This window comes from Cygnus atratus, chromosome 4 (genome assembly GCF_013377495.2).
Source record: "Cygnus atratus isolate AKBS03 ecotype Queensland, Australia chromosome 4, CAtr_DNAZoo_HiC_assembly, whole genome shotgun sequence".
Lineage (NCBI taxonomy): Eukaryota > Metazoa > Chordata > Aves > Anseriformes > Anatidae > Cygnus > Cygnus atratus.
In genome coordinates, this window is record NC_066365.1 from 15,545,915 (window position 1) to 15,557,873 (window position 11,959).

At 39.3% G+C, this 11,959-nt stretch overlaps 1 protein-coding gene across 1 annotated transcript; it reads right to left on the reverse strand.

Annotated features, from left to right (window-relative positions):
- Nucleotides 1-814: 814 nt before the first annotated feature.
- On the reverse strand, nucleotides 815-11,932 carry DCK (deoxycytidine kinase). Its single transcript, XM_035541895.1, has 7 exons — nucleotides 11,764-11,932; nucleotides 10,695-10,813; nucleotides 8,737-8,930; nucleotides 7,432-7,579; nucleotides 5,814-5,929; nucleotides 5,235-5,334; nucleotides 815-2,130 (listed from the first exon to the last, which is right to left on the reverse strand). Exons 1-7 carry the CDS (start codon nucleotides 11,831-11,833, stop codon nucleotides 2,104-2,106), a joined length of 774 nt encoding a protein of 257 aa, XP_035397788.1. The 5' UTR covers nucleotides 11,834-11,932; the 3' UTR covers nucleotides 815-2,103.
- Between the last annotated feature and the right edge of the window lie 27 nt (nucleotides 11,933-11,959).

The window sequence follows — 11,959 nt, forward strand, 5'->3', positions numbered from 1 at the left end:
GCACTTCAACACAGCTAGCGTCAAAGCCCTGAAAAAGTTCCTTGTTTTGTTGTGGTTGTGTTTTTTGTTGTTGTTTACAGCAATTAAAAACATTCTAGTAATCGGTCAGGACTTTGCTTTCTCAAACCCAAACTTGGCAGAGATTATGTAAAGCTTTCTGGAACAGGATGGAGATAATCTGCCACAGAATGTGTGTGTGTTCTGTGATGGGTTTGAAAAGAAGTCTTTATAAGAACACAGACTTGTTTACTGCTTGAAATGAGCACTGTCATTCCAATTCCTGTAATTAAATCCTTGATTTTGACAGCTGAAACAGTAGGAATAATTGCACAGTCAGTCAAAATAAGTTGTTACTGTTCTGACTGTTGCCAAGAATGCTTTAAAGGTTCTGCTATGTTTCAAGTAAATCTGAACTGAACCTTCATCCACCTCACTCCATTTCTGGAGCTAAAATCTTAATCTTTCCTTTTACTAGGCAATCTGGAAGTCCAAAACAATTAGTTCTACCATAATACTGCTATATTCCACTGTAACACAAGTATTACACAAAACACTCCTACTGATCAGGAAGTTACAGATATATTTTATATAATCCTTTGTCTCTATCCCGTAAAGGCAATACCCGTATATGAAAAAACTGAAGCTAGTGACATCTGACGCATCTCAGTGCATCAGAAATATTAGTTAACACATACTCCAAACACTCCAAGGATACATCATCTTGAATTCATCCATTGTACCAATATTACAAACCAACGATCTACATTATTTGTCTTACAAAATAAGGGAGCTAACAATACTAAGCATCAAAGAAGTCTTTCCAACCATTTTTATTTTTCAGTCAATGCTAGAGAACACCAGCACAATTCCAATAACAAATGAGGAAATTTCATCTCAAATTAGCAAGTTACACAGGCACCATAGTAGACAATAAAATACTTTACAATGAAATTTTTGCATTCAAAAGCCAACTGTGCAATCATTCGGAAGTGCTTAAAGCTGAACAAAACAGCACATAAAACAGTACGTAAAGACATGCACCCTGTAGAGTTTATATTTTCTGCACCTGAAACAAAAGTGGCTCCGATAATGGAACAAAATGCACTGAAACAGCAGCTACTCCACAGAGTTTCCCCCTTCTTACTACAAGATGATGGTTAAGGACAGCCTACTCCAAATATTGCAGTATTACATATGAACACCCAGAAGGCTCAGTTAAAAAATGAAGAGCTCTAACAAAAGCAGGAAGCTGCCTCTGACATCCAAAACATAGCTACGTAAACGTTTAGAAACATGTAATTTAGAGCGGAACATGATTCGCAAGATTTTCTTCTTCCCTTTACAGTACCTATCAAACAACCACGCTTCTCTACAGGAAAAAAAGGACTTACAAACAGCCAAAACCAGCTCTGTATTACGGAGAGTTCAGGGTAAAAAACAAACAAACAAAACAACACATGCTAGAGAAATGAAAGCCTCTTAATGTTCTATCTTGCAGTGCACAATAAAAACAGGTTAAAAACTAAGATGGTATCTCCAGAGTTTGCGACATCTCGATTTGTTTCGATTCAGTGTATTCTGAAAACAACTTCACCTATCAAAATTATCAGATGACTTTTTGTATATCTTGTAAATATAAAACTCCTGGATATATTAAAATTTCCTCACCAGCATAAGCGTTTATGTTTTCTTCCTCAGAACAGTAAGACACCAGTAACAAGTCAACTCCACTAGAAAACTTCATGAGAGCTAAAAAAAACACTACTTCCTTGAAAATTAAATAGCTATTGGTCATAAAATAAATTAAAAAATGCTATAAAATACTCCAGAAGAAGTTATTTATCTGATCAGAAACAGGCAGAATATTCAGGAACTCGCAGGATTCTAGTATCTTCAGAATTTGTCCATATTACTTTGTATAATCCTCAGACCTAGCAATTTATTTAATAACTTCTCTATTCACAGAGTTTGTTCCTCGCAATTAAATCAACAGGGTTGAGTCCTGCCTCTCCAGAGGCCTTCTATAAAAGCAGAAAATGTACTTCAGACTTTGATCACACAGATGTTTGGAACAGTTTGGCTCCGTCTGTGCTTCAAAGAGGATTATAATGTGCTCAAAAATTCCTTCACCTGCAAAAAGAAACACATACTGTCAACCAAAAAAGAATTTATCAACACAAATACACAGTAACTACATTTACCTCTCCATTGCTTTATGCCGTACTACAGGACGCAGGACCTGGGAAAAATAAACTTAGAATTGTCCGTGCCATTTCTTGTCCACTAAGACCTTTTTTTCCAGCCACAGTGCCTGTAATTTAGCAGGTGCGAAGAGCAACACCTTGGAATGACGCTTGTTCCTCCCACGCTCCTAAACTACAACCCTACATCACAAATGAATTCATTTAAAAGCAGGTCTAACCTAACCACAAGGAAGATAATGACCACCTCAAAAAAATCCGTCATTTGGAAAACATCAGGCCACACCCACTACCACAACACTGCTCATATTTTATGTCAACGAAGAGCCCAATGTTCTTTTAATCCATTTAATGGGTTCCTCATAATTTGAGGTTGGAAAATAAATAATAAAACAACACCTAGCAAAACCACAGTCCTTCAAAAAGATCTAATACTGTAGGACAATGTCATAAATATTCCAGGTACTGTTAAACTCCATGTCCTGTGGTTGAAGAATGGATCAAATGTTACCTAAAAATTAATACTGAAGTTCTGGCCCACAGAACGTAGACCTCTGGGTTCTAGGTACCATGTTCTACTTAGAGCACCAAGACCCAGTACAGCACTTCAAATAATCCTTACAATTGAACGAGAAATGACTCCAAAAGAGACAGTGTACCAAGCAGTAGAGTAGCACCATGCTTTAAGGTGCAATCCCTTTAGACAACATCCTCAATTCAGGTCACTACCAAAGGCTGCAGGAAGACAACGTGTTGAGAATGCTCTTATCACAGGTATGCAGCCTTTTTGTTGTGCCCCCGCCACTCCCCCTCCCCAAGAGGAAATTCCTTTAAAGCACAGAGGTAGCAAGAAGTGGCAGTGAGGCCCAGGCACCCTTCTTTAAAATATTTAAAACCTAATCATTACAGGACCCAAGGAATCCAGTGTCTAGGGACAAAACTCCTCTCTTTCAAAGGATTCCACATAATCCTAGCAACTACACTGTGATACAATCAGAACTAGGAGAGTTTTCCTCTCCTTCCACTCAAGCAAGACTACTGCATAGAGAAGTATGCACAATTCACTAGAGAACATGGCGTTATTCCATTGGCAGAAGCTCTCATACATGGGACACATCTGTAAATGTTTTGTCTAAATTCCTGATGTGAAATGGAAACAGATCTTGGATCACATTCTCAAATCGTGACCATTCCTTTCCTATTTCAGGGCTCCAGGAAGCAGAAATAAAGAGGTCAAATCCTTTCATGTAGTGAAGGGAACTGAGTCTTCTAGTCAGAGTAATGGCAATCATAAGACAGCCATCCTCCATTTTAGAAAGTAGCAACAATAATGCTGCGTGAGGAAATTTATAAAAATGATTTAGGCACTAGTTTCAGGACTAATCTTTGAAAGCGAACATTGCAACAGAGGCGAGCAGGAAACGTGGGTTTTGGATCGACATCAGCCATAAGCACATATTAAAGGCCAAAGCACCCAGCCTCAAGAAGAGCATAGCAGTTTCACCACCTGGGATATACCAAAAAATAAGGCCAACACAGGGCTTAGGTTGTTCGCAGGTAGCGTCACAGCAACACAGGAGAAAACTTCACTGAAATCCCTACGTAGCTGCCTGAGCCTGGTCTTCACTCTCTGTGCAGGCAGAAAGAAAATCAACTCTACAGCCAGGATGATCAGTCCTTCCATCAACTGACAAGCTTTAAAGGAGCAAATATGATGAATGCTGGTTTTAATCAGGTGAACGGTTCCACTTCTCAGTGGCTAAACTGATTGCAAAGTACAGAGTCGCTTTCCTTGAGGGTAAATAAGCAATTGCCAAAGGAAGGAAAAGCACGCACTTAACATCGCTAAGGCCTGGAACTCATTGCAACTACTCAAACACATCGGGTTGTCCTCAGGTGAATCCCATCATGATTCAACTACCAGACACTTGAGTTATTAAAATTTGTGTGTTACACCAGTTGGTGCTAAGATTTAGATTTTCTCAATGCAAACAAAAATCTCAGCTTGAATTCCTTTCATACCAATATTTTTTTCCATGCCTTCAAATAAAAGAGTAACTCTGATTCAGATTCTGCATTACTTCTCAAATAAAATAAGAAGCCATATTCAAAGAGTACTCCCTGAATGTTAAGATCACTGCTTTTGAGAAGGATTTTGAGTAACACTATCAAACACAACTGAAAGGAAAAGCTTTAACGATACTGCCAATTTAGCAAACGTGATCCCAACTAAGCAGTATTGCAGCAGGCTATATGGCTGTTCAGTATCTGAACGTAACTCCATGCTTTAAATATTTTAGGATGATTACATAAGTAAATACATTATTTTTAGAGAATCTCTTTTCATTAGCTTTGTTATATAGTCCCTTATTGTAGCAGACTTACCAGAAGACAGAAGGATAGCTTTACTCTTTCATTTAATTAGAAAAACCTACAAAACCTAAAATATTTTTCCATTGACTCACTGCTTTGCATCAAAACTCAGCTGCAGGTTCAGTAAACTCATCCTTCCGTTGTCTGTTTAAACGGTTTTGTACTCTGTTTTCACAGCACCCGGAACCAAAATTCCTCCACTGACTAGCACTCTAGGTTAGACTTCTTCACACATATTACAGGGAAGACCTTAACCCAAACATCTGACCTGTGTAGCCTCTCTCTCTCTTCCTCTCATCAGCTAGCCTTTCTCATCCTCTCCCACTTCCATCACATTTCTTAGGACAGCTGCATGATGTTATAAGCATGACATAGCAAATAACACTTCCTTTAAACACTTGAGGGTTTAAAGTCGGCATTATATTTGCAAACAAAACTAATTGTCAAAGTTTTCTCAAATAAGCCTGGAATATTTCCTTTTTTATTTATTTATTTTTTTTAAATCAAAAACTTAGGTCAGAAGTTACATCAAGAGACAATTTTGAAGATCAGTCTGACTTCGAAGAACAGCACACTTTTTGACGTAAGTATCATCCTGAAATCATTTTGACAGGTTGTCAATCCAAACAATCAGTTTGTTCTGTTCACAAGATTTTTTACCTTTTCAGTCATGTGATCATATCTGTCCTTTTTGCCTTTGAAGTCCTCATTAACATCTAATGTTAAGATAGGTATTTCCTGTAGATATTCAAAATCCGTTCTGTATTGGAATAGAAACAAAGAAAATATTAGTAGCTGCAAAAAAAAAAAAAGCACGTATCCATTGTTTTTTGTTATTAAGAAACCCATGAAAAGAGCTGCACATTTAAATCACAGCCATGAATTCTGAATATAAACAAAAAAGCTTACATTGACAGTGTAGCTCCTATGATACATTATTGATCCTTGAACACACTGCTCCCCCAGCACCCAACGATCAATTCAGCCATATATTAGAATGAGTTCAGCTGAACCATCTGCTCTTCAGAGCTCTATGTGAAAAGAACTGAAAGCACATTGCATGTCCTAGCAACAATTAACACATAAAGTCAATACCACTAAGGATGTATAGATAGATAGATTCCTGGGGTTTGACTTGATATATCAAAGGAAAAGCTGAAGTTTCACTGGTAGAAAAAGCATTATAGAACGTCCTTAGAGCATTTATCCATCCTAAAGTAATTGTTAAACAGATCTTACCGCAGCGTCCTATGCTGAAGCCAGCTTTCATGTTTGTAGTGAAGCTTCTCCAGATATTCGATGGGAATTTCTTGTTCTTCATCTCTTCCACGCAAGTAAATCCTATTTAAGCATTTCTAAATGCAAAATTGAAAAGAGAAAAGATTGGTTATTTTTGCAGACATACAGAGGAAGTCTAGTTTGCTGCGTTTTGTGTTGTTTTTTTTGTTTGTTTTTGTTTTTTTCCCTGACAACCCTTTCTACTGTGCTAAATATGTCAAAAATGAATTTTCAACTTGCTTCCTATCTTAGGAACAGAGAAACGTTGCTCCATTTCCAGCTGATGGAGCCTACCGACTATCTTCAAAATCAAAGAAGGACTCAAGGAAATTTATTGCATTGTTTCTCCTCTACAAGGAATGTCTCATATAAGCTTTTTTATTAAAAGAACAAGGGGACTGGTGTATTGAATGGAAAGAGAATAGAAACACCCTTACAACATTACAGACTGGCATTTCAAAATCTCCTTATGTATTTCTGGGTCTAAAGAGCTCTGTTTTTGAATGCCATACTTCGTTTCAGTCCTAAACACATCCAACACCTCCAGTATAAGATGATCAAAATTCTTTAAAACTGCTTAGTTTTTTAAGTATACATTCTCAAACTAAAGGAGGAAAAAAATCCCTTGACAGTAAGCCTAGGAAAAAAGCCCTCACAGAAACTCTATCTAGCATGTTACATTACTGAGTTGTTAAGCACAAAAACAAAAGATCAAAGTAGAGAAGTATGGAAGTGACCTACAAGTCAGTCAGTTACTAAAATCGGAGCCTTTTAAAACTCTTATTTTTTATCCTCTTGTGCAACTTTCATACTCAAGAGTGGTATTTATGTTGTTACCTTCTTTTAAAATACATTGGACACCCAGTCATCAAAGCATCGTGCTGAAGCACTGCATCAACCAAATGCATTCATCTGGCTTAGCTCCATTGCTCCAGGTGAAAGGGCTTCACAAACACACACCCCATATCCTCTGAGGCGTTAACTATAAATTATTCTGTCACAGCAAAGATCCTATAGCTAATTTTGCACTTTTCGCTTATTTTATTATCAATGGTATTTTCTAGTTTGCTCGTCACATAAACGACCTGCTTTTATAATTAGAAAACCATTATCTTCACATTTTATTTACAAATACGCAGGCTACATTTGAAAGAACATTCTTATGTTAAGTACTTCCAGATGGTATTAGTAATAACTCAAGTATTATAGTCTCTGGGGGAATACTACAATCTAAACTGAACTCTAATCATCAGGATTCTTATGGTGAAGGTTAAGGATAGCTCAATATTTTGAAAAGATTATATTTGAAGGCAAGTTTTTCAACTGTTTCCTTGTCTTAGACATTCAAAACCATCCGTAAAACAAAGAAATGGTGAGATGTAACGACAAAGAACTGTGACCTTAGTAGAGTTGCTTACAAGTACATTATTCTTCAATCATGAAGTCCTATAATCATAGTTGAAACCTGCATTTTTAGCAGAAGAAGATACCGTGGGAGTACACACGAAGACCACATTTTAACAGCAAGGCATGGAACAGGTACTAATTTTCTCTGTTGTCATAATTTTTTACTCCTTACCTCAGGAGTAGCTCTGAGATAAATGATCCCATCCAGCGCTAGGCTTTGACCGAACTGCTTATTCATCCAGTCATGCCAGTCTTGGTAAATAGTCCATTCTGTTTCATTCATGCAATCAGACTCATATAAATTAGCTGCAAAGATGTATCTGTGAAAACAAAATAGTTCTGTAAACAAAACTAAGCTTGTATACATTCATCAAGTTCTTTGCCTGAACTACTGGGCAGCAACTAGGAAAAGAAGCAACATAATAACTGTGTAACTTTCATGAATATTTGGACAGGAAATAAACAGCTGGTTTCCTCATTCTGTACCTCTGTCTATTGCAGTTGCCAATAGGAGCATCCACAAGGAACAGTAAAAATTGCAGCTCAGGTATCTGTTCAGGAGTAATTTACAAGCCACTGAAACACTGTGGCAATTTGTTTACAATCTATTAGAACACAGTAAACCAGGATGAAGAATTCTGTGACGGAATTCAGTGATCAAATCTAACCTTCTGCAACTACACACGGAGAGGTACAGCAATATAGAACAGCTAGACCTCTTTCATGAAGCATAAAAGAAAACAAGAGCAAGCAACAAAGAAACTGCTATTTGTTCATCTTGTTGCCTACTCCCCTTTTGTTTAAAAGGAAATGTGCATGCACAAGCCATAAAAAGATACCCAGAAAGAGTAAGAAACTACAAATAGTTTATCGAGGCTTGGGGGCAACCTTATAATTCTCTACAACTACCACTAGTACCTCAAAGGAGATTCTAGTAAGGTGGGGGTCGATCTCTTCTCCCAAGCAAGAAGTGAAAGGACAGGAAGAAGTGTCCTGAAGTTGCACCAGGAAAGATTTCTGCTGGGTATTAGGAAAAATGCCTTCATTGAAAGGGTTGTGAGGCATTGGAACAGGCTGCCCAGGGAAGTGGCTGAGTCACCATCCCTGTAGGTCTTTAAGAAACGTGTAGGTATGGTGCTTAGGGACATGGTCTAGTTGCAGTGCTACCACTTGGCAGTGCTAGGCTAATAGCTGGACTTCATGATCTTACTGGTCTTTTCCCATCTAAATGATTCAATTCTATGACTTCAAGGTTATTCAACAAAAGTATAAACCCTCAACTCAGTAAAATTATTTCACTGTCAACACCAATGAGAGAATGCTAACAAGCCTCTTATTGCTATCCTTGTGATTCACCTGCATCAAAGTTAAGACAAAGGAAGTGACAAAGCTCAGGCCTGCTCCACCTGTTATTTGTTTCTGGGCTGTATTTAGGAGGATTTTGCTCTTCACTCGAAGGACTTCACATCCAACATACCTGTCGCTGTAGACAGATCGTTCGAAGAAGACCACAGGATTCTCTGCCTCTCTGAGTTTGCCTTCAAGGGATTTGATCTGAGCCCGAATCCTGCTGAGGCAGACGTATGTCTGGAAAGTGAAAGACCACCTCTCTGGTTTATCATACATCATCCGAAGCACATTTCCACCGCTCTTCTGTGATGTAGTCAGCTCCTGTTTTTAAATAGATATGGTGACCCTTTAAAAGTTGGGAAGGTAGAGTATTAAGCTAAAACAGAATTGCTCTACTACATTGAACTACAACTTCATCCAGCTTTTCTTTCAGGTTTGTAATTGCATCATTTACCTCTCAACCCTATTAGTATACAAAGCATACATAGCAGTAACATTACTTCTCCTAGCACTGAATACTCTACAGTGTCAAAATGCTCAAGTACAAAAAAAAAAAAACACTTTGATCAGTATTTACAAACTTTAATGAAAGAACAACATTCTATCAGTACAAGAAGTCAACAACATTGTGAAAAAATCCATGCTCCTTTCACTCTGACAAGCCTATGTTTAATTATGAAGTTGAGCTATTTTTGTTTTTCCGTGCATTCCAGTTCAGTAATTACAGTACAATTACAACAGCTACTAATACAGCACCTTAAGATGTTCTCATCATACCTGAGAGGTTCAGAACAGGCTCCAGGCCAAAAATATCCCTCAGCCCACAGAATGTTGCTCAAACACCTTGAGGCAGCCACTAAAGCCACCAAAACTGAAAGCTGCATGCCTCAGCTTTACTAGAAAACATAATCTATCAAATATGATTGCTTCTGTCTGAATATTTTTGCCACATTACCTCTAGATGTTTGAAAATATCTCAGTATTTGGACTTAGTGTTTTAGCTCAACTCAAATTCTAGAACAAAACTGGAACAAACAGCTTAACACACAGTAGTCTTGTCTTTATATATATATATATATTTTTTTAAAGTGTTTCCTGACTAATTCTAGGAGTTATATATAACGTCATGTTTCTTCAAACCAGACAAAGCAACTGCAGAAAAGTGCCATTTTTAAGGCTAGCCTCAAGGGGTTATTATGATGGATTTGAAATTTCACGCAAGTATGCTGGACCCAGCCGCAATGGAGTTGTTACAGAACAGCCCATAGTGTGATGCATTATGTTTTTGAGGCTAGAACAGTTAATCCCAGACTAACGTTCTGTCTATTATTGAACAGCGCTTGCACAACATAAAGGCTTTCTCCGTTTCCCACTCTGACCGCAACAAGCAGGCTGGGGGTGCACAAGAAGTTGGGAGGGACACAGCTGGGACAGCTGACTCAGACAGGCCAAAGTGATATTCCACGTCATAAGACATCACGCCCAGCAATTAGCTCAGGTAGCTGGAGGAGGAGGAGGGGAGGGGTTTGATTTGCAGGGTAGTGGTGCTCAGAGGCTGCCAGGGCATTGGTCTGCTTCTGGGAGGAGGTCAGTGATTGCCTTCACATTACTTGTTATCTTACCCCTCACCCCTTTTTTTTTTTTTTTTTTTTTTTTAATAAGACTTCATCTTGACTCAGGAGTTTTCTTGCTTTGGAAAGGCTTTAAACTAAAAGAGGGTAGGTTTAGATCAGACATTAGGAAAAATATCTGTACTCTACTCTGAGGGTGGTGAGGCACTGCACAGGCTGCCCAGAGAAGCTGTGGATGCTCCATCCCTGGAATTGCCCAAGGCCAGGCTGGATGGCGCTTTGGGCAACTTGGTAAGGTGGGAGGTGTCCCTGCCCATGGCAGGGATTCTAACAGAACTGGATGGCTTTTAAGATCCCTTCCAACCCAAACTGTTCTATGATGATAGTCAGTGAAAAAGATATCACATGTATTTTCTAAACATACCTGTTTTTTTCAGAAGACCACTACCTCTCATATTAGAAGAGCACTTAACTGGTTTTGAGAAAAATAAAGCTTCATCTTAGTTTATCATACCTCACAATCCTCTTCCGAATTTTGTTGAACATTGCACCATCTAGCTACAGGCTCATGAACAACTTCCCATTCTTCATCAGCTTGTTTGAGGATATTCACAAACGTTGATTTCCCTGCAGCTGTAGAAAAGCATTGAGGAAGAATAGTAGTCAAGAATGCTATCATTCTTTAACAAGGGAACAACTATTTCCAAGTATCATAAACGAGTGTCACCCGCCCTTTTGACATCATGCAGGTATGATTCAGAGACCCTAGCACACCACAAATTATCAAGGAACTGAAACACCATTTTTTTGTGTTTTTAAAAACCTTACAACACTCATATCAAAGCATTAATGACAGCAAGCCTGTCAATTATCTGGAAAGTTACATTTGCTTGTTGGTCCGCTCTTGGGCTCAAAGTTGCTGCAGTTTATATTTCAGGCAAAAAAAAAAAAAGGAATAGCAAAGAAGAAACATAGAGCAGAAGGGATGTTTTCTCAAAGATACAGCATGCAAGTCCACCACCAATTGAAAAAACGCTCAGATTTTAAAAGGGGTACTTAGACCTGAGAGATGCCAAGCAGTTGGTTCTCAAGTGCAGGAGTAGGCACCAGTTAGCAAACTGGTACCTACTCCTTAGAACTCCTACCCTCAATTTTGAGCTCAGCCTCTTGGAAAAAAAAGAGCATCTTATTATGAAGGAACCTCCTGCTCTTCACAACAGTTAAACAGGTTTCTCTCGTTTGCTGAGAGAGGTATTGAATACTACAAGTTTAACCTGACAGCCTGCATTTACACAGGTGTCTTATGCTACAGTCAGGAAAGAATAAATCTTTATAGGAAAGGCAGGAGAGAATAATCCTTTAAAAATAAATCCTTAGAAAGGCGAACAAGTTAAAAACCATCCCGGGAAGCTTTCTTTTTCCCTCAAAACCCCCGCAGCTTTCCCAGCACCGACGTTCTCGTCACGTTATCCCCCGGCTCGCTATCGCGCCGCGACTCCGGTTCTGGGGACGGAACCGGAGGGAAAAGCCGTCCTCGGGCACCAACCGCAGCGGCGGGGCGCCCCCTCAGCCCCCCGACTCACCGATGTTGCCCTCCACGGCGATCTTCTTCACCCTGCCCTCCAACCGCCCGCGCTTGGGGGGAGTCGCCATGAGGGGACGGCACCGGGGGGGGGGGGGGAAGACGCTGTGTGAGGGAGCCGCGCGCGCACAGAAACCGCGCGAGCCGCCAACGGCCGCAACGGAAATAACCGTCGCCCCTTCCGCCGCCGCGCTCGC